Source organism: Hetaerina americana, unplaced genomic scaffold (genome assembly GCF_022747635.1).
Source record: "Hetaerina americana unplaced genomic scaffold, ioHetAmer1.1.p SCAF_5, whole genome shotgun sequence".
Taxonomy (NCBI): domain Eukaryota; kingdom Metazoa; phylum Arthropoda; class Insecta; order Odonata; family Calopterygidae; genus Hetaerina; species Hetaerina americana.
Genome location: NW_027287095.1, coordinates 55,162,512 through 55,186,953, shown reverse-complemented (window position 1 = coordinate 55,186,953; position 24,442 = coordinate 55,162,512). Strand labels below are relative to the sequence as shown.

Genomic DNA, 24,442 nt, shown 5'->3' with positions numbered 1-24,442 from the left:
TTGGAGCAAGAAAGAACAGATATTATCCATGGTTAGTGAAAAAACAGCATTATTTAAAGGAATTATGCATTGCTTTCCTATTAAGCAGAAGCTAGGTGGAGGGTGTGGTTAAATCTTATTACTTAGTGTGTAAACATTTGTTATTTCTTTTAACCTTCCATCAAAAATTTTAGAAAAAAGAGAATTCATAGAGCATGTTTTGATTATTTTGAAATTAAAGAGATTGGAGCACTATTGTTGGAAATGCTTCAGCAATGTACTGTACAAATCCACCAAAGCAAGATAAATTTATTTATGCATCAATGAAGAGATTTTCCATAAACAATTCAGCACAAACTCTCAATTTTGTTTGAACTCAAATATCCCAATTTTCAATGCAGTGTGTTAACCAGTGACTAGTTACTCTGCACACTGCAATTTTGATACATCTTTTCTGTCATGAAAATTGGGAACTCTGCTTCAATTTCAATCATGTTAAGTGTTTTTTTACTGTGGATTTCTTAATTTGTGCATTAAATGAGATGACAAGGACTTATAATTATTTACTGCTCACTTTAGTTTGTACTTAAGCTTTTCAGCATGAACAGTTCGGTAGTAGTAATGGCACTTTTAACAAGAGGATTAGTTGTTATCCCACCCATTTTCCTCACAACAAAGTGTTGTAAGTGGTACCTTATCTGTGTAATATGTACTTGAAAGCCTGTTTACAAATTGTCTTGGTCACAAATCAAGGGATTTGACATCCTGAGTAGAATTTGCTATGTGTTTACCTGCATTGAACACAAGCAATTGGTTCCCTCAGGGGATTGACATGCATTTTACTGGTTGAGTGTAGTTCAAATAGTGCTACTTCAAATTTCTTATTTTTGTTTGTTAATTTTCTGTTTTTCAGGTACTATGCATGATTCGACTCCTAGTAAATTTTAATTTTCAAATACATATTCCAACATAGCCTCGAGATGTTGTTAAGATATACTGCCACTTTTATGATCTCCCTTAAAATATTGTTTTGCAAAACTTCCCCACGATCTGTGATCAAAAAGCCCACAATTCCACGTTTGCACTGCGAAATCTGAGGTAAAATGTGAACTCAAGAAATGTTTTGACAAATTCATAATAAATGAAGACTTTCAAAATTTGTTTCAACGTTTCAACACAAAGAAGTAATTGATAAACACTTATTCCACATTATAAAAAGTAAATTAGAACATGAATTATAATGTTGCAGGCCGCAGTAGTGCAGGTTAAGAATCAAATGTTTTTCACTGTGATAAAGCCTGACATAACCAAAATTTGGTTTACCATTTCCTATTTACAGAAGAAAAAGAACTGATTTCCTATAAGAATGCTAGTAGGCTATGCATTCTACATGAAAATTCACATATTTAAGAAAATTAACAATTTCCGAAAGTCTCTCTGTCTTTAGTTTAGCTTAATTTCCTTTGTCATGGAAAGTGGTCTGTTAGTGACAGAATTGATTATATGAAGACTATAAACTCTTTCATACTATAAAAACAATGAAATATTTAAAATTTCTATATTGAAATCCCATTATGTCTCTCCCATATCCACCTTTGAACACATTGACCATTTTATTCCAGGCAAATAGCTTTAAAGAATGTTTTGTCTAAAAGCATTTAAGCTCGATGTAAGAGGATTTTCTAAACTCCAATGTACACAATGGAGTTTAGAAACCTAATCTGATGAAGGCCATGAATTTGTCTTGGAGTTCCTCTCTAGGGGAATGACTGTCCGGGTATGTTCTTGTTTAGATAAAGTACTTTCAGTTCCCTTAAAATTACAAAAAGCAACCTTGTAAAAATATCAATGGTAACCCTAGGAATGGTATCCATGATTTTTTTGTTTATAATAATTCTCTTATCTAGCAAACATAGATATATGCATGCATAGCATGGAAGCAGTATGTTGTGGGTTGCAAGTTTCATGGGATGAAAAAGTTTCAAATAAGGGAGCACTTGGGGGTACAGACCTGCTAGGTACTAGGGGTAAAAAGCTGATTTTTTCCCCAAGTGTCGATTAAATGTTAGGTACTGGATATATGGAGTTGCTCCGCATTTTCATTTTTGACTTAATTACTCCATAATTGTATTAACTGCTAATGTACACCTAATTTTCAAGTGGTTCTCATAAATTATGGTATGTGTATCAATTGTCACAGATGATATGGACTTAATAGAAAGATCCACTTTTTAAGTGCGCATTTAACGTGGGATTGGATGTGTAGACCTATATTGTTTTTACTCCTAGTTGTAGTCAATTAATCCAAAACACCAAAATTAAAAAAAGGACAAATTCAAATAATTACAAATCACAATAATTAACCTTACAAGACATATTTACCAATTTCCTTGTGATGTTTGCCATTCAATATTTCGATTTGATCCTGATATGACATATCTAGTTTGTCCAACTTTCGACGAAGCTCAAAAATATCTCTGTCAGAGTTGATTTGGGCTTTCTCAAGCTCTCTCTTCCAACTTCCTTCTTTGCTTTCCAAATTAGCCTTGAGGTTAGATATCTGTGAAATAATAGACAATTACCATTAATAATGCATATATGTGGGTTGAAACACCTTAAAGATGACACCCTTTGAGGATTTCACTCCAGGGAGTGGATAAAGACATGGATGTAGGAATGAAAGTTCATTGAAAAAATTAGGTTGAGAATGGGCACTCACTTCATTGGATCAGTAATATATTGAAATAATCATTTAGGTAAAGTGACCAGTATTTACTTGCCTGCTTTCAGTGGTAATTGGAGTAGTTGTGGGACAAAAATTAGAAGTTAACAACAGTATTTCTCTGACTTCCAAATTAATCATCACACTATCAAACCGGAGTTGAGGGATGGGGAAGAGCCTGTAACCCAGCCAGAGGCCTTTAGGCTAATGAAAAATTTTCCTACAAATTGTTTATCTAATCCTTGAGTAGAATAGGTCGCTTGTTATCTAATTACTTAGGATAGTTGATGGTTTCTGGCGTAACTTTATGGAACCGATTCATTATAAATAAATGAAAGGACTAACTTTGTAGTTCCACACGAACGTGAATACGTTTGTGTGGAACTACAAAGTTAGTCCTTTCATTTATTTATACTTAGGATAGGTGTTTCCTAGTTGGTTGCCACTTAGGCCTCCGAAGTTGTTCATACTCTCCTTACCCATAAAAACCTGGCTAGCTGGAATTAGCATGATATTGAATATATACACTGCAGACATGCACTGACTGCAACAACATATTCCAATAGGGCTATCCTATTGCAATGCCTATTATAGAGTAGTGAAACAGCAAAATTTACTCTAGTGGCACATGGCACTGAGGTCTCTCTCCAGCCACCAATGCCATACCAAATTCTATTATTGAAATTTTTTATGGAAGGGTTATGGTGACATTTGTGAATTTCCTCAGTTATCCTTCATTTTTTAATTTAGGAGGGGTAAATGATTTCATCAGTGTTTCTCCAACTTTTTTTCTCTTTCCTTTTTAGATGCCAAAAAATAACATGCAGGGAATCGGAATTGAAATTTCGGATATGAATGTTATTTCATTATATTAGGAATTTCTAATCTAAGGGAATTGAAAAACCTGTTCCAAAACTAGGAAGATAGATGGAGTACAGAGCCAAAATTTTGACAGTAGAATTTGAATGTTCTTCTATCAAAGAAAAACTAAGCTAAGCACTAGGTTAAAGGAATCCCCAATGAGCATAATGCATGTAGTAAGTCCTTCTTCAAAATGTAATTCATAATGGCCACATAAATCATTAAGAGAAGGTAACATCATGATTGTCACATACGCCATCTTAGTTTTGATTTAGGAGTAAATAATTTGGGTAGCTTACTTATGACCTTCTAGGGATCCTGTTTGAGGTCATGGGGAAAAACAATGATGCCCATTAAGATTTCCTTGCTGACTTCTCCTCACCTCATCCAGTGCCTCCTTGAGCTTTCTATCCAGTTCTCGCCTCTCAACCCTTGACTTGGCTGTTGCAGCCTCCTCCAATTCCTTCTTCTCTTCTGTGTGCTGTCGATCCAGCTCATTCCTCAGTCGAGTTAACTCCTTCTTCAGTCGATCCTCCCATGAAGAGTTCAGCTCATTTCTCAGGGCTGCCAAACGATTGGACCACGACCTCTCCACATCAGAGAGTTTCTTAGTATGAGCAATCTAGAGGAAAGCGCAACATTAACCACCAGATAAGTGCACATAATTTTTTGTTTAAAATATTAAAATCGGATTTTATCTTCATGGGAAGTTGTTTAAGGCAAGGGGTGAGCGTAATAAAACTCATATTAAATATGTTGCATGATTATTATGGCTGGCATAAGCCAATTGGATGAGGGAACTGGTTAACACTACCAAATTAATTTTATATTGTTATTTCATATAAAGTTGGATGTGATATTATACAACCACTTAGCATGCAAATTTAAAGGGATGATGTTTCGGTTACATGTTCTACCTGAGAGTAAATGGTCAAATTTATATTTTTTGCATTCATCCAAAATTGCCTAATCCCTATCCCGAAATCAAACATTGGAAGTTACTATAACACTTGGCAATTGCCTTTGTACGTTTATGTGTACTATCTCTGGTTGTAACCGAATGAATGAAAAAAATATTTATTCTGTTATAATGGATGAGTGGCCAATTGCTTTTCTTGATAATCTTTAAATAAATGGATAAACTTTAAAATTTTTGATAAATAATTGAGTAAATTTCAGTAATTTTAATTTTTGTCTGTTGACTATTTGTTGTAATTTTTCAAATATAAAAGATTTTCATAAAAGTTCATTTAGTATGTTCAATTAGCTACTTATTGTTTATGCCAGTACATATTGAGTTTGGTGGGTACATGAAAATTTTAATGGTAAACAGTGGTGCCAATGACGTATTAGGAAACACTAATCTTAGTCAAATGTGCAGACACTTACAGGGGCTTCTAAAAATGTTCCTCACCTGGTAGCTCATTTCATGAATTTTTAGTGAGGATAAGTCAGTGGCTGATAGTGGCTGTATTCAGCCTTAAGCCTTAGTTGCCTTAGATTTTTGCTTTAGAATGACTGAATTAATTACCTCGGAGTTGATGGCATTATTTTTCTCCCGTTCCAGAAGTTTGCTCAGCTTGGACACCTCCTCCTGAAGGATCTTCTCGCTCACTTGAAGGCTCTCTATTTGCCTTGACCCCTGGCGGAGTGACCTCTGCTGCTCATGTGTAAGACCACGGAGCTGAGCTAACTCAGCTTCCTGAGTTTTCAGAGCAGCGAGCTAAAACCAAGAAAAAGGATTGGCATATTACTCTTTCTTTTCACATGCCCAATTAATTTTGCACATAATCTTGAGAGAAAAAGTTTCCCAATTAGCAGAAAATGATATTTTTTCTCAGAATAATTCTCTGGCAAGTAGTTTTTACAATTTTTGATTCTTTAATTCTACAGGTGTTTTGCTAATTCATGTTCAATAGAAATACTAAAGAAATAATATACTCATTAAACATATCATAAAGTGATGGAAATTAAGACATCATAGTGCATATTAATAATAGATAGATTAATCAAATGGATTAAACATACATTTTTTCCACAGAACTAAATAGCTTTTTAATTGTTTAATGCCTTTCATAATGGATATGAAAATAAGCTGAAGTAGAAATATGGCATAAAAAGACTGTGAGTATTCCTCAAAGTTCATAAAATCTTCATTTCCATGATTGTATTATAAAATAAGGTAACTTGGTCTATTATTATTTTAGTCAAGAATGAATGACAAATTATTTGAAACTGTTTTGAAATACAATAAGCATCTTTCAATTAATACAAAAATAAGAAATCCATAATCCAACTTGCAGTTTGAATTAAGAGGTAACACAACTGATGGTAACATAGCTGATGATAATAGGATTTGATCCAGATGTACATAGCATACTCTGTGATTGCTCACAACCAGACTGGAATGGGCTGGATAGCGTGGGTTATTGCAAAATAATATCCATGCTTACTTGCTATATTTACATTTATTGGCTTAAGTTGAGATGGTAAAATAAAATGGTAAATAAACCAAAAAAGGAGGTAGCTGAGAACTAGCCACACAGTGAAACACTGAAAGTTAGAGCACACTGTGGCATTTATTACCAAGGGAAAGTTTGGGACAAGGCATAGAACTTGTTTTATCATTGTATTTCTTTAGATATGTTTTTTACCAAATTTTACCTTCAAATATATTATTTTTTTAATGGAATCAACGATGAAACGAACAATCCTGACCGTTATGAAGCGTCCCTGTACCGATGCATCTCGTGATTCCGGCTTCCTGGCCGCCTTGCACCCACCCACCTCCTGCATCTGCACCTTGGAGGTTGCCTCTGCCTCCTCCCGGCTCTTCCTTATCCTCTCCTCGGCCGCCCTCTCCTTCTCCTCCAGCCTCCGCTTGCAAGTCGCCTCCACCTCGCGAAGCTTCCACTCGAAGTCGTCGAGCAGCTGCTGTTCGCGGTCCGTGTTCACCGTCCTCAGGGCCTCGAAGTCTCGCTCGAATCGGGCCTGGATCGCCTTCTTCTCCTCCACCGCACCGTCCAAAGCCTATGCGGGAACGGGGCGAGGACAAAAACAAACGACTGATGAGCGCTCAGGAAAAGGCGAAGCCACACATGTTATGAGTTTGTTCGGCCAGTGCTCCACGGGAAATCGGGGTACCAACTTGAAAGCGGGTCCTCTTCAGAATGAGGGATCCGAAATCGAACGAAGAAGGTTCGACTCATATGAATGTGCCGCGACCGTCACTTAATATTAAGGCTGAACAAGAATGAAATTTACTTTCTTCGGATCTGAACTTGCGTTCGACACAATTCTTTTAAAGCACCGGTGGTTTCCTTAAACCCCTTTCCATATGCCGTCTCCAGGGGCGGCGGAATAACGCCTTCGCCTGCCAACTCAGAAGTCGTGGGTTCGATTCTCGCCTAGGTGGGTTTGCTTCCACATAGGACTTGGGTGATGGTACGAGTAATTGTCTTTACTGTATGCATGTTTAGTGGTTAGATAGAAGAAGGCACTATATGCCTCAATCTCGCCTCAGTAAAAAAAGTCGTCAAATAAATAAATACTACAATTTACAATAACTCATTGTTTAGCTATGCATACACTCTGCCTCTCTTAATTTCATAACACATGTAAAATCTTTTCCTCCCTCAATTACATGCAGTTTTACTAACATTCTTCCCACAATTCTGTCTTCAGCATCCCGATGGCTCTCAGCACCTCATGCATCAACTAGCCCAGCCTTTGAGAATTAGTCCCAAAAGCCGTTTCCCTTCCAAAACCATGCCTAAAAAACTTCATCGTTTGTTTTCCTTTCCGTTCATTATTTATTTTCACCATTCTTCCCCACACCCACATCTCACCTACATCGATACTCAATTATCCCAACCGAAATTCCTTTTCCCCTAATTTTGTTCCATTCATTTCCCTTGAAATTTGTCAACGTAATTCCACGAACTGACACTGAAAACCCTAGAATTCTTTGACGTCACGGTAGCCCAATGGGTCGAAAATTCCGCCACTGACCGGGGGGTCGCGGGTTCACATCGACGGAAATCGTAACCAACTCAGATGTATTAATTACACACGAGTACGCGGCGACCTCTACCATAACGCATTGAAGTTTACGCTCGGGTTGCTTATTGTTTAGTATAACATTTTTTTAACCATGGGTGGTTTGAGGCACCTCAAGTAGAGATCAGGATAGCAATGAAAAATTCTGCCACCGCCAGGATTCGAACCTGGGTCCTCTTGGTGGGAAGCCAGTATATACATTAGTCAATGCACCATCCCGATCCCAGACTTCTGTTTCCGTCAAAATTCTCTCACTTCCTTTGAATGACCGAAAGTCCCCGGTTGACTGGCTGACCTCGCAATCAAATGTGGTCAGAACAGACACGACGGACTCCCCTCTCACTCTCCTCCTCAATTTCCCCGGGTACTGGAAGGTATATAAATCCCTGGAAGTCGTTTCGGCATCACCAAAACTTAAGTGCAGTCATATCCCATTCTGAACGCTGGAGAGGGGCCCACGGTGCATGAAATGCGTTTTTGTCTCTATCAAAGGAACTCAGTGGTTTATTGAGCGAAAGAGTGGATTCGTGCGACGGCGCCCTTTTCACCGACAGCTGGACAGGATTCTATCCGGAGAAGCTACCTGAAAACGGCCATGGGCAGTTACGGCGACAAATCATTTGGATGGAAACTCTGGACTTGTGTGTAAGGTCAGGAACTTATGTTAACGAGACATATTATACACGAAATATAACATTATGAATAACTGATCGTAGCACTTTTCCACGCGATAAAAAAATTTATCAAGTGGAAAAGTACTGCGATCAGTTATTCATTATGTTCGACTTCCACCACATCATGCCTGAACTACTCAAATAGAACATTATCACTTTTTCAATATTTAACAAACAATTTTACTGATATAGTACACAGAAAAATACATGAATTCTGCGAAAAAAGTTTTATTTGCGAATGATAGCAATCAGGGATGAGCTTTCCAAATAGCAGGGGAATTTTTAGTATAGAAAGTTTTAGCGCGTAAAAGCCATAGTGATTTCCCTCTATATCTACATATCTTGTCTTTTCCCACATGCATCAACCCAGAGTTCGGTTTGATTCGTGATAATAAATTATGTGGTGCGAATTTAATAGCTAATGAGTTACACTGATGGTCATTGCCTTTAAATCGAATTTTTTATCTCGTAGACAAAGACAGTCACATGAATGTTGTTTCGCGGTGCAGCCGATCTCGCAGTAAGTCCTATTGCGTCCCTTTATAGAGTCCCACTTCAGGCGAGAGGGAAGGAACTAAAGCTTTCCCAGTTTTATAACCCGAAAGAAAATAAACCCTAACTTGGATTCACTTTGGAGAGCTTGGAGCTATCGCTTATCTTTGAATCTAGAATAATCAAATAAACGGACTAACGCCCCATCCTATATACGTGTACACTACACTCATAGTTGTACAGCAAGCGAATATTGACCGATGGAAATTAGCTCGGCCGTTTTTTCAGAGACAGTGTCACCTGCTCTTCCTTTTCACAGTCCATTATTCCAAATAACCCTAGCGGCATTCCACCACTTAATGTTGGAACATGTGCGACCGAATTTGCCGAAAGGAGCTTTTTAAAAATACGGGATCGGAGGCCGACATGGAGTCCCCATGGTGAAAATGGGATACATGACCTGCCCTCGCCGAGAGGGGGGAAGACAGGTATTTCGCCACCGCTCCTACCCTTTGGGACCACCGCCGAGTAAGCTGGCGTACGACGAAGGGAGGAGGTCGGCAGTGGTGTTCCTCCCGAATGACCCGAGGGGATCGCGGTTTCGCCTGCGATACGGTTGCTCGACACCACGGCACGCGAATTTTACGACGCGAATTACAGCCGCAGTCGGCGGTGCTGAAAGCGACCTCGGCCCTCGCCGGCACTTCTCGGGTACGAATCGAGCCACGAAGTGGCCGAGTGCGTGTCCGGTGACGTTAGTGTATTACAGCTACTAAAAAATAATACCTCCAACCGCGTCCGCGTAATGAATTTTCGGGTTTCCTCATTTTTTCCCCGCAATTAAAAAAACTCTACGGAGGCCAAGTGCTGAACAAGGTGAACCGCGGGCTTAGCCGACCTGTAACACTCTTGCCTATTCACCCTTCATAATCTGGCGGGGTAATGTTTTTACTACGATGGACATACTTTTCACATCGGTTTAGATTAAACCGATGCCGTAACGGTTTACTTTCATTAACTAACGACGGCAGGAAATATTATATGGGATAAGATATTATTCGGAACAATTGAAAACACTGGGGAACACGAAAGCTATTCAGGAATTTTTACTTGTGCCTCTAATGTGTACAATACGGATCGAAAGATCTTGGATAACGGGATAACCACCTAAAAAAAATCTCGGGTTTTAAGGTCCGTATTGAGTGTGAATGTTGTACTGTAACTGCCAATGCACTAAAATAGGGGTCGTCCTTAAATTACGCAAGGTGAGCTTCGGTTTTTTTTAAAGTCCCCCTCCCTTTTATACGTATCCATAATATATGAAGCCCTCGTCTCCCACTCTGCGTAATTATCGGCGCTATGATTTATGTACATTAAACAAGCACATTTATCCAAAAACAAAGAAAAATGCGCATTTAGGTCTGATGAAAGAGTTATTCGCTACGATTGTATACCGATTACTTCAATTACGAATTTTTACCGAGAAAACGTTAATTAACTTCAATGCCTTGTTTTTTATTTTAGTGATCTCAGAATACATAGGACGAAATGAGGTTATTTATCCACATCGAAATAAATGCCCCGCGATCCACCGAAAATGTGTGTGGCAAGGGGCGCAAGCACCAGATGGGAACGGTTATCGATAAGGGAGAATATGGTAGAGGGAAAAATATTGGTAAAAAACTATCAAAAGACGTGCAAATTTGTATACATGCTGGAGGAAGATTTAATTCAAAACAAGGGTTAATTCACCTAATAAATAGAGCAATTTTTATTCGAAAAAATGGAATAAAAATGACCCAAAACCATTTATACGACAGGCCTCCATCATAACAAGATAGGCCATGCAGAATTGAAAAGTATGGGGGGTAAATCTACCATCACATGGACATGCAACACATAATCTCCGCCCTTGAAGTCATAGGAAGGGAATGTGACACACCGCTGTAGGCAGCAGACGGCGCGAGGCGTTCCCCCCACAGAGGGAGACAAGATATGGAGGGATAAGCTCGAAAACAAAGAAGGACAAAGAAAAGCAGGGAACATTGTATCTTGCACTGCAGTCAATTTATAATCGAGTACAACAACGGTATAATTTATAGTTGAAGCTCTTTAAAGAGCTAAATGTTTTAACAATTCTGATGTGAAATTTTTATCTGTTAGTATTTGAAAATGTGTCCTCTCGTAATCAAGGATAATCCAAATTCTTTCTTCGTAAACAATGACTGAAATAATGAAATAATAAACCTTAATTAACATTCCTTTTGAACAACCCCACAGACCTCGTCAGGAAATGTAATGAAATCACACCACTCCTCCCCCAAAGCCTTTTGAAATGTATGGGCAGTCACATTCAGAAAAATATCTAGTAGATCTAATAACCTTCTTATCATTTCAAAAGCACATTGTTTTGAGTCATCACAGTCTTGGTTTTGACAAAACTTCTTTGAGCTTAATATTTTAAAGCATATATCTACCGCAATAATTTAGTTAATGGAATATTACTCATCAAATTCTTAAACATACGCATCACATCACTATCGTTATATACTACCTTGATCAAAAATTTCCCGGAATTTATTCAGAAAATTAAAAATACAAGTTTATTCATCTAAATCTATATTGTCCCCTTCAAAGTAATCCCCATCGACTGCAACACACTTATGCCAGCGCTTGATCCAATCCTCGAAACATTTTTTATATTCGGTTTTCGGTATGTCCATCAGTGCTTCCTGCGATTTTTCCATTACTTCCTCTCGGCTGCTAAAACGCGTTCCCCGTAATGGTTTTTTAACTCGATTGAACAGAAAGAAGTCACAGGGAGCCAAATCAGGTGAATTCGGTAGCTGTTGGATGGTATTTGTTGCATTCTTCGTCAAAAAATTACGAATAATGATAGCACTGTGCGACGGTGCGTTATCATGGTGCAAAATCCACGAGTTTTCTGCCCACATTTCTGGTCTCTTTCGGCGAATTGCTTCACGCAAACGTCTCATAACGCCCAAATAATACTCTTTGTTTACTGTCTGGCCTTCTGGCAAAAATTCATGATGCACTACACCGTTGTAATCCATGAAAACCGTCAGCATTGCCTTCTTTTTTGACTGAAAACGACGTGGTTTTTTTGGTCTCGGCTCATTTGGTGAACGCCATTCACTTGCCTGATGTCTGGATTGCGTGTCGTACTCATAAACCCACGTCTCGTCTCCAGTAATGATCCTTTTGATGAATGTGGGATCGGATTCAGCCTCGCAAATCATGTCTTTTGCGACGTCAACACGGTCTCTTTTTTGCATGAAATTGAGGTCTTTTGCTGCTACACGACGGAAACCCAAATCATTAACCACAATGTCTTGGGCGGATCCATAGGCAATGTTCAAGTCCTCCGCTATTTCTCTGATGGTTAATTTGCGGTTATTGACCAACATTTCTTTTACTTTATCAATTTTTTCACCGACTTTCGATGTCGATGGTCTGCCACTGCGTTCATCATCTTCGATTGACTCACGACCACTTCTGAACCGCTCGTCCACTGGTAAACGACCGTTTTTTTTAGAGAATCGTTGCCGAAACACTTTTCCAACATTTCCAACGTCCGTGCGCCACTAAATCCGTTTTTTACGCAAAATTTAATACAAGTTCGTTGTTGCAAATTTAAATCCATTTCTGAAATTGTAAAAAATCGCCAACACACACAGAGATAGATGTACTCTTGGCTACGTAACTTTTGCAAATGTCAAGTTATGACACTAAGATTTAAAGGGAATATTAACAACAGATGTACCAATTTAACAAAAAAATCAGAACTCAAATCGGAACGATGGGAGCGCCACACGGTGGTTATTCCGGGAACTTTTTGATCAAGGTAGTATAGCCTTTCATTTAGTTGTTCTTCTCATCCTGACTTCAGCATAGGGGGCTATCAACTCTAATTCACAAGATAGTTTCAACTCAAATTGCCCGAATTTATTCATGTAATACTACCTTGATCAAAAAGTTCCCGGAATAACCACCGTGTGGCGCTCCCATCGTTCCGATTTGAGTTCTGTTTTTTTTGTTAAATTGGTACATCTGTTGTTGATATTCCCTTTAAATCTTAGTGTCATAACTTGACATTTGCAAAAGTTACGTAGCCAAGAGTACATCTATCTCTGTGTGTGTTGGCGATTTTTTACAATTGCAGAAATGGATTTAAATTTGAAACAACGAACTTGTATTAAATTTTGCGTAAAAAACGGATTTAGTGGCGCACGGACGTTGGAAATGTTGAAAAGTGTTTCGGCAACGATTCTCTAAAAAAAACGGTCGTTTACCAGTGGCACGAGCGGTTCAGAAGTGGTCGTGAGTCAATCGAAGATGATGAACGCAGTGGCAGACCATCGACATCGAAAGTCGGTGAAAAAATTGATAAAGTAAAAGAAATGTTGGTCAATAACCGCAAATTAACCATCAGAGAAATAGCGGAGGACTTGAACATTGCCTATGGATCCGCCCAAGACATTGTGGTTAATGATTTGGGTTTCCGTCGTGTAGCAGCAAAGTTGGTGCCAAAAGACCTCAATTTCATGCAAAAAAGAGACCGTGTTGACGTCGCAAAAGACATGATTTGCGAGGCTGAATCCGATCCCACATTCATCAAAACGATCATTACTGGAGACGAGACGTGGGTTTATGAGTACGACACGCAATCCAGACATCAGGCAAGTGAATGGCGTTCACCAAATGAGCCGAGACCAAAAAAACCACGTCGTTTTCAGTCAAAAAAGAAGGCAATGCTGACGGTTTTCATGGATTACAACGGTGTAGTGCATCATGAATTTTTGCCAGAAGGCCAGACAGTAAACAAAGAGTATTATTTGGGCGTTATGAGACGTTTGCGTGAAGCAATTCGCCGAAAGAGACCAGAAATGTGGGCAGAAAACTCGTGGATTTTGCACCATGATAACGCACCGTCGCACAGTGCTATCATTATTCGTAATTTTTTGACGAAGAATGCAACAAATACCATCCAACAGCTACCGAATTCACCTGATTTGGCTCCCTGTGACTTCTTTCTGTTCAATCGAGTTAAAAAACCATTACGGGGAACGCGTTTTAGCAGCCGAGAGGAAGTAATGGAAAAATCGCAGGAAGCACTGATGGACATACCGAAAACCGAATATAAAAAATGTTTCGAGGATTGGATCAAGCGCTGGCATAAGTGTGTTGCAGTCGATGGGGATTACTTTGAAGGGGACAATATAGATTTAGATGAATAAACTTGTATTTTTAATTTTCTGAATAAATTCCGGGAAATTTTTGATCAAGGTAGTATAGCTCTATGACGGAGACACTATTGATAATTCCAACTAGAGCACAAGGGTCGGCTGGATTTCAGCTATCGGAGCACTTCGAAAAACCAGATTCCAAAACTAGCACGATTATAAACACTGCATAATTTACTGGGGTATGACTTACGAATCTTGAATGTAAGCAAAAATTCGAATGTGTAAAATAATCCGCAATTATTGGGGCGAACATTCACCACCTGACACACTGGCCTCGATTCTCCCGCGGAAACTCAATACGGACTTGATTGCTCGGGAGAAAGTAAAAGTCGGCGTAAGTAATGGGCGGTGCAACACATGCAGTATTCGTGGTGAAACTCTGCTCTTTCGATCGCGGTTCACGACAATTGCAGGGGGAGAAAATTCATAGGTTTTTAAGAAGCAAGAGAGGCTATGAGTGAGCTGACGACCTCTCCATCCCTTATTTAGAAATGTTTTCAACTTGTTCCAACACTTTTAAAGGAATCGTCTTACAAATGTTACACCATTTCCTTTCTTGAATCGATAGATATACTTACTTATTTTCAATTGTGAATGGAACAAAACATTTTGGGTAAGGCTATTTTTTCATGAATATGATGCAAAAATGATGAAGTACCTTACGAGTGTGTTTAACAGAGAGAAAAAAATTAACCACCGATCGGCAATATTTTCTGTCATAAATGCGTTAATATTGTTTATTTTTTGCTCAATAATATCCTAAGGTCTATTCTTTTTTTACGTAGAATGACCATGCTCAATAAAATACCGAATAGGGAGTCATACTATGTGTATGCTTAGTTTTACTAATGTATGGGTCGTCATATTTTATGATATAATTTTCGGCATGTTTTCAAGGTTGAAAAATTATATTTTTTTCTTAGTTTTGGGAGATGGATATCCAGGATAGCAGAATCTAAACTCTGAAGGGCATACATTTAGCATATACAGAGGCAATGTTTATGTTTATTACACCATACGATACTCGTAGACGATCACTTTCCGTGATAATTCGTGATCGTTTCACTAGATTTGGCCTGTTAAGGACGGCAAAACCCCGTTAGGATTTTCAGTTTCTCATCTTGACCTATCATTTACTAAATAATGGAGTGATTTAGGAGGAGGCGCTGTTCTTTCAGGTTCGTGAATTGAGTTTGGTAGTAGAGATTGCGCGTGAGTAATGAAATTTCGGGAATAGAAAATGTTTGCGAATATTTGGGAGAAGAGATTCCTTTTTTGTGTTTGCTGATCGTTAAAACTCCCCTTATTTTTTGACAATGAGTTCACCTGCCAATAAAGTTTCGCATTTTTTTCATTTAGTAAAAATTGACCGTCCTTAGCAACTAGTTACGCCATGGGCAGCTACTTGTACGAGGACGGGCGTTTTCGCCTGTCTACAGACTACTGCAACGAACTTGGAGGAATACCCACTTCGCCTATCATTGTGTTATCGAACTTGAATTTTTCTCTCGGCGTCTGAATTGAAGTCAAATATTTGATATCTTTCCAACAGTTTTAGTGAAGCGTGTGGCGCATGATAGTGTCGCTGAGAGCATCAACAACCTAATTTTAATTGGGTTTCACTCTGTCATTAAAGAGGATCAATCCTAACTTAAATTTAAATTCATGACAATTTTATTTTATAATTAAGATTTCCATGATTAAAATTTTTGCTCTCGGTTTTTGCACGATAACTCGAATGGTATTCTTTTGCATCAGGTTCACGTGAAAATGGCGAACTCGGGGAGGTATTGTCATTTGCTAGCTATTTATTTTTTACTGTTCCAAGTTCAATTCATTTAAGTTCATTCAATCAGTTTCTTTCATTCACTTTGACTGGGATTTGAACGCGATTCCTTTGATCTTTGACCGATTTATTTCACCAGTTAGACTACCGAAGGTTCCTCTTAAGACGTGAATAGCTAGGGGTTTTAAAGGAAAGAAACCGACCAATAACCGTACATATAATGACGCAATTAATCATACTCGTGCACGCTGTCCCATAGTCCACCACGAGGTTCGAGGCAACTTACAAGTTCAAAGGTGTTTCTCTTTGACAAAATCAAATAACTACGAGGGATGCCGCGTCAGTTACTTTTAGCGGCATCCGTTGTCATCCACTGATAAGCTTCGAAAATGCAGCAATTTTCATCGTGTAGATTATTCTTCTTGGCCGGGATTCAAAGCATGATCCCTCGGCACTCGGTCAGACATCGAGGGATCCAGGTTCGAATCCCGATCAAGGCGAATGATTTGTGAACTGTAAATTCCTCCATTTTCGATTCATGTCAGCGGTTCGATTCATGTCCCGACAGTCTCTTTAACTCCGTCAAAAAACTTTCGCGGCATCTCTCACAGTTATTTGAATCTTCCAAAGAAAAACAGTTTCTTCCAATTACCTCCAAATTTCCAAATTCATTCCAAATTCCAGTTGGCACATGTTTTTTCAATCATACCAGCGCAGGGAGTGCACATCATACCATGAATTGAACCGTGCAATTCACACCCCTAAACGGATTACTACAGCTTCGCATTTTATGTGTTGTATTGTATTCGGTTTTAGCTCAAAAGCTATTCCGTTTAGAGGATCACAACATCATGGTATTCCGAGTGAATTTCTGGATGAGAATCGTTTCAGTTCGAAACCTTACTTGTTGCTATATTTTCTGATCAAGAGGGTGGACCAAGAACGGGCTGCGTCCCGATATTAATACATTTACTTCCGAACTGACACAGAGACTTAAATGTATTCTGATCGCTGTAGGTATCCTAGTGAGTGGAAGTTTTAAAACAGGCGATCTGATGAAAACAAGTCATCCAAGCTCTACGGTTACGAATCTAAAATCTTGAGTTATCAACTTTAAAGTTAATTTTTTGAAACGGAAACGATAGCGAATTGTTTATTTTCACTTGAATAAAAAATGAATAAAGAATATTGAATCAAAATTCCCGACACTTCTTTAGTTTGTTTGAAAAAAAATTGAAAGACTTGTGCTTAAGAATCTTTCTATGGATCTGATTCTCTCAGATTATACATTATAATTAAAATGTGATAAATTATTAAATATAGGAAGACCAGAAAAACCGAGAACGTCCTCGAAAAATACAAATGGCCCTCCAACATCCTCGGTAAATGGTAATGACATCTCGATTACCAATTTCACGTTAAATTTATAATGAAAAATAAACTGATCGACCAATTTTAAAAGATAAATAAATTAAAGTTTTGAGTATTACAAAAATTCCACGTAAATTATAAAAATTATTTACATGTACTGGACTTATGTTTACAATGTCTATTGACGCGACAGCATATGCTCCCCCGTTACGTTAATGGAATCAACTAGACCTAAAGCGATGGGTCGCATATAAGTAAAAAAAATTATCAAAAATCCATTCAAGAGACTGTGAAAATGTACTTCGAGACGAATCAGAGTCACATTTCCTTTGAGACATGATAATGATTTAACGATGATGTTTAATCTATTGATTAGTCGTAATTTGACGGTCTAGTGATGAGGTAGCAGCTTTTTCTTTTTTTCCGGGTAGCTGCGTTCTTCAGGGTTGGGGACTCAACAATGACGACGCCTCCAGCATGAATGAAGACACAGACGGAGGATCACATATAATTTAATGAATGACAATTTAGATTGGCGTAAATCCTAGGCATCAAATCCCTTTTTCATTTTTACCTCCACCCCCTCGACCCAGACGCAAGAGCGCCGGGGGTGTACGGGTGGTGGAGGGAGTTATCCAGGAGTCCAAGGGCCTTACCTCTTGCACGATCTTCATCTCCTCCTCCCTCTCCGCCTCCAGCTGCCTCTTCTCCGCCGCTATCCGGTCCCTCTCCTTCTCCACCTCCACGGCCCTCCCCTCCAGCTCGGCCACCCTTCCCTCCAGCGCCTTCACCTTCTCCTCCAACACCTTGGCTCTCTCCTTGGCGCCATCGCCACCCTCCTCCTCGCTGTCATCCTCATCTTCCTCGCTATCATCCTCCTCTTCATCGCTCTCCTCTTTCTTCTTCTTGCTCATCTCCTCCTCCAGCCTAGTCTTCTCTGCCGTCAGCGCCTCCATCTCCCCTGGAAAACAAAACCCGAAACGAAGGGTAAGAGAAAGAGACAGCTCGTCACCTCGGAAAGCCCGCGAAAATATTTGACGGCCCTCCTCAAGACATGCTTTCCTTTCCCTTTCTTACCCGCACGGAGAATTTCCGCAGGTGTTTTAATTTCGAGAACACGTCGAAACGCAATCCGCGCCATTGGCTATTTTGAAAAATCTGTGCTTGCGAATGTGTAGCAACACAAATTTTGTGCCTTGAATGACAAGGGATAGTTCGCACATCATGTTAGGCTTTTGACACTTCCTATCTGAATGGAAGACAGCATTGAAACCAATAGGACCTCCGTCAATACTCACGGTATGAGCTGTAACCCATTGGTTTAAACACAGCCTCGGGTATGGACATTGGTTGTGATAGTTTCCCTTTCATCGGTTTAAAATTGCAAAATGACATCCGATTTTGGAGGGAATACGGCAGCAAAAATGTTAATGCATTAACTAATAACTAACCAATTATGAAAAAAAATCCCACAACGTGCTAATGTGGATAACGTGAGAATTAATAGGGTCAATAACGTTACCGTCGACAGTCATACCATGAATTAATCATAGTCAATTGATAATTAATTATCCAAGGCCAATTAAACATGTATTTATCACAGTAAATTAAGACGGATTTTTACAGTTTAGGAGTCATGGATTCCTCTGCCTGCTTCAGTTTTCCATGCTTTAATTACTTCTTTCTCTTGATGAAAATATCATTGAAGGAGACACAGAAGTAGAGTAGAAACTTGGTGCTCTAACTCTTAGTTAGCAGATTTCTGGCACTAATACTGCCTGAGTCATACTGTAGACGATATAAGAGCTGGATGAAATATACGTATCTTAAGGCTGCTAGTGATGAAGGAGATATTCAATGAGTTCTCGTAATTAAGACTCAAAATATATGTTTTTTTAGCACATTACTCTAAAATTTCAGGATTTTCAAATACACTTCGCCGAATGTCTTGTTTTTTTATGATTTCCATTCTTCCCGTATAAAATCTTTATATTTACTAGACTCTTGATTAATTTTCCAATTCCCACACCACGAAGACCCTTTCAAGATGCAACAAATTAACTACTTCGGTCGAAAAATCATTGGAACTCTTCGATCTACTCAGTTTTTAGTTCGGTCTGACTTAATAGTAACGAGTCCATTTTGGCAGCTCGGTATGCGTGTGATTGGTTATGTCGATATTTCTCAATAGTGACGTCTTTAATGATGAGCATATTGTTATATCCTGGATACGCAGTTGGTAAAGAGAGTAATATTAAAAGATTTCAGATGAATGATGCAGTCCCATTGATACTTTTATCACAACCTTGATTTCCTCCCGCTCACTATAAAATTGACGTAATTTAAGAACAACTTCGTTCATATATTCTGCAATTATATATTTATAATTAATTATATATCCTGCATATTAGTTTTGGCATGAATTTTCTAAGTTGTGCTACATGATAGAAAGCATAAGATCTCTTGTTCAAAAATTGGTCAAAGTGAACATATCTATTTTTTTTCTATTGATTCCGCGGCCAATTTAACATACACTCTGTATGAATACGAGCCAAAGCAATGCAATTATTAGGATTATGAATGCCCATTATATGCAGTGTATAATTAATTTGATTTTTCCCCGCCATCAGTGTATTTTTACCAAAAGATGGCAGAGAGGGTGAACGATTTTGGAGCGAGAGAAAATACCATATATCTTAGCAATAACCAATTTTCTCCATTTAAAATAATTCACTGAATACGTTCACTATTGATGGCTGCCTAACAAATACTACACAACGTAGCGTCTTCAAAATTGAAACATATGCTTTATGGATTGCATACTTTCTAATACAGTGATATTTTTCAAACAACTACCGCCATCTCTAGGTCAGGCCGGGCACTTATGGGACCACCCTCGTAATCCAGCATGCTATACATGTATGATTACGGTAGAAATGTACTAAAATCGAGTGGTAAAATTTTGAAGCAGTGAGCGTAACGACCCCAATATGTACATGCACAGCACATGGTATGATACAAAGATAATTTTTCTCAGCATCAATTGTGTGATGTTCTAATTTACGAGCAGCACATTAAAAAGACATTAGGAAGTAGTGTCAGAAGATAAATTAAGAAGTATGATAAAAGGTGATTAGATTAACTTACCTGACTTTAATTCCTCACTCTAATCTCAACGCCTAAGGTCAAATCATTAAAAAAATCGATACATTTGGGAAAAATTATAATTTTATTTTAAAAAGGATTTTATGATAAATATGCCCACACCACATTATTTTTCTATTTATTTTCTGTACCGGATTATTGAAGTTCAAATACTCAGACTCAGAGACTTAAGGTAACAGCAACATTCCAGTCTTCGGATTCGGATTGAGTTTCGAATTACTGGGATACTTTAAGCACGCGAACTTCGGCTATCGGGTAATTGCCAATTCGGATTTCTGGCTATTCGGTACTTACGAATTTAAATCGCAAAAGCTACAGTTTCAGACCAATATTCCTGGAAGTCATGAGCATTCATTTTATTAAACTGTTATTTCATCATCGTGATATTATTATGCTAAGAAATTCAACGAATCACGGGATCATTTGGTATTTGATGATGCCGCAAAACGGTCAGATGAGTCGGACGATAAAATATTCTACTGAAAAAGTACAATTGTTTAACAAAAATGAATGCTCTATATGAATACGTAAGTAACCCAGACTATTTCCTGACATTCAGGGTGACGACATATTGGAGGGTTGTAATGAATCCTCCACTGTCGAAGTGCATTTGAGGCAGGAAGTGCCGGAGGCTATCTATCTAGCTGAGAGAGCTTTCCTATCGGTCCATCGAGGCTGGAGGGGCATTCATCGAAGACATAGCGTTGACAAATTTTAAATTAGCCTCATCGAGTTGAGACTGACAAGGGAAAAATGCCATTCAAGCTCTCGAGACGGTGATGGATGGTTGCATTCTCGAAACCTTGGGAACTCACCGGCCTTTTTCTGCAACTCTTCGGCCAGCTCTATGTTCTTGTGTCGGAACCCCGTGACATCTTCCTCCAACTTCCGAAGCGTCTGCCGCACGCACTCCCCTTCCTTGTTCGAAGATGCCAACTCCGCCTGAAGACCTGTCGTTTCGGAGAGGGGAGAGAGAGAGAGGAGAGGAGGAAGACCTCATAGCAAGAGACAATGACAAGACGTTTACAGGTACAGGCGAGCATTTGCGAGACATCCAGCGAACTAATTCGTGCGTTCGCCTTCCATAAACACTCACCCTCCCTCCCCCCAAAACCACCCCGTCCCCCGACGAATTAGATATACCATGAAAATGATTGCACATGACTTTTGATTTGTCACAATAGAATCCTTCCTGGTTAAAATGACACCAGGTGTAATGGGTCAACCCGCTCCAGGTATGATGATATAGTTGAAACGAATTTCCACAGAAAAACTGCTAGTCCTACTAGGTTCCTTGAACTGCAAGACTCTTAAGGAGAAGGGAAATCTGGCAAAATGTAGGACAACGGGTAAGATGCGGAAATATTCAATTAGCGCGGTGAAAACATTATAAATAAATATTCAATGTCACAAGTATTTAAATTCTTTCCAATTCTCCGACATCATGACTCAATTATATCAGTGGCATCCTATAACATTAATTTATTTCAGCAAATAACATTGCCATCATCGAACAGATCAAGGACATATGAAAGCAGTGGGTTCCTGTAATGTGATAGAGTTTAGAACAGGGGAGTAGTAGAACCTTTGTCACTCTGGAATCCGTTCACACAGGAAAAGTTGACCTTTGTCGACTTTTCAGAGCACTCAAGTATTGCAATCCATGGAAAAAATGAGAAAAGTGAAATCGGAGATAACCGAAGGCGCATGAAATAATCATCGCGAGGGAATTTTTTAAATATCCAATAGAACGTTCCTTTTAATTCGACTGGTTTTCACAAGAGGGCGTAGTGTTTCAATTGCTTTCAAGAGCCAACGAACTCCCTCGGAACGAGGAAGAAAGTGAAGAGGGCGTTCCCTCGAAAGCCGCGTTATTTTGTGATCAAAAAGTTTACCAGCATCAGTCAGTTTCTGCGGTTGGGTTCATTTAGGCCCGGCGTAACTTCGGTTACTCCCGTTTCCCACAAACCGCGGAGACTCCCTCGTTGGAGAGCAAATTAGCTGCTTCGATTAAGGTGACTCTTTACTCACCGATGAATTTCGAATCAAATTGATTGGCAAGTCATTATAACACCATCTCACTGACTTTGAAGGCTTAAAACCCCGCGCGCAACGGGTTTGCGATTCAAAGGTTAAACGCAATCAAGAGCACTGATAACAGCTACCGTCAATTTTACCACGTATTAATGATTTTTTATTTTTTGAATTCACGCTATTCCACCAAATTTAGCTCATTTTACACTCGCAAAAAATGTCAAACTGCACGAAATGAATTGGAAATTACATCCCCCAAATATTTGGTATGGCTTTTTTTTTAAATGATTAAGTATTTTTTTCCAGCTTTTTCCCTTCTACCCTTCTTGGTTTAAGAGATATAGTTCTTTTAATTATGAATATGGCCATGATAGTTAATGGCGTCAGTTACAGGGAAATAAAGTGGGTTTTAAGTACTACTAAAACGCTGAGAATGTACTACTACTCTCTTCTTTATACGCTGTAAAGAAAACCCGTACCTCTTTCAAGGCTCATGAAGATTTACAGCCAAATACCTTCGCGAGCTTGGTAAATGCCGCGAATGATCAACAATACATGACCCACTCAGGCCTAATAAAATATTTAAAAACCATTACTCATGCACATTTTTTGCATACCTTCATAAAGTGAATTACCACATATCACAAAGATGTGCTTTAATAATTGCAACTAATTAAAAATTTTTTTTCCACACACAACATTTTTCTAACGTAAATTAAAATATAAACTAGCATGTACAGTATCTATTCAATAAAACTAAGAATATTATTTTACTAACCATTGTGCATATCTAATACATCACGGTAAAATTGTTGGCCAATTTTACCTCTTCACGGTTTGGAAGCATGTAAAAGAGAATCAGAGAAATGTGATTTAAAGGGAGGGTTACTTTTAACGGGTTACTTGACATTTCAACGTGCAACGTTCTCTAATGGAGATATAAACCTATTTTTCATCATCATCATCATAATTGCTGTTTTTGCCAATCTATTACCGTTTAAATTCTATTGTGATTTTAGAGGAATGAAATGAACGAAAATTGATTTATAGCGTCGTACTGCAATAGATATTTTAGCTCAAGACTTCACAAAGTGAATTTAGCATGCAAAGCTATATTTATTTATCGTGACAACAGGCGGGCGGATTGGATATAATTTTCTTGCAGTTTTTTTGGGTGAAAAAATATAGATTCGGTTCGATAAGGATAAAGAAAACAGATTCGTTGTAGATAGCGCAAAACTAATGGGATGTCACCCGAGATAACCTACATTCGTCCCGTATACAATGTAACGAAAGAACACGCGTCACGCTGACATCATCAAATTTTAATCCTCTATGAAAAATTTAGTATAATCAATTACTCAGATACTACGTTTAATCAGTTGAATTAGAAAATTATGCATGCGGTCTCGCTTTAGATTTAAATGCTTTTAATGGATGAATTTACTAGTACAATTTAGATCATCTTCTTACGGATCTTAAAAATTATCTACTGAGGGAAATTATGAAATGGTTTAGATCAGGGCTGATGAGTATTACATAATGCTGAGTTTTACTTTTACACTCATTGGTTAACAGCTTTTTTACTTTTACACTCATTGGTTAACTTCTTTTAAGGGCTTTATTGGGCACTGATATATTTTTCAGTTTATGACTTTGAAATCATCACATCTTTATCATATCCTCTCTTACCACGACTCCAGTTTAACAATCATGGTCAACGCGCACTGATATCATTAAAGTAATATATAATTGGAAATAAAACATTTAACTTTACTTTAAATAATTTTATTATTCTTCTATGATCCTTTTTTATCGTCAATGATCGATTGATAGCGATTGTCACTTAAATATCAACACTACATAGAATTTTCACATTAAAACTCCATTGTAATAAAAATGTCATTAATATATAACTGAAGGGTGAATCCAGGGAGAAAAAAAAACGATTCTCATCACCGAATCTGTTCCAAACTGCATAAATAAACCAAATACATTAACATCAAAGTGTATAGGTATTTATCACAATTTC

The 24,442-nt window shown here is 38.4% G+C and overlaps 1 protein-coding gene across 5 annotated transcripts in view; it reads right to left on the bottom strand.

The window, feature by feature from the left end:
- LOC139694042 (protein FAM184A-like) overlaps positions 1-24,442 on the bottom strand; it is a 392,188-nt gene that overhangs the window by 10,979 nt on the left and 356,767 nt on the right. For all 5 annotated transcript variants that reach the window (XM_071592452.1, XM_071592450.1, XM_071592448.1 and 2 more), the window contains 6 exons: positions 21,192-21,326; positions 17,868-18,172; positions 6,350-6,592; positions 5,094-5,285; positions 3,945-4,184; positions 2,362-2,539 (listed from right to left, as the gene is read on the bottom strand). In XM_071592452.1, the coding sequence (XP_071448553.1) occupies positions 2,362-2,539; positions 3,945-4,184; positions 5,094-5,285; positions 6,350-6,592; positions 17,868-18,172; positions 21,192-21,326 (1,293 nt within the window). The remainder of the gene's footprint in view (positions 1-2,361; positions 2,540-3,944; positions 4,185-5,093; positions 5,286-6,349; positions 6,593-17,867; positions 18,173-21,191; positions 21,327-24,442) is intronic.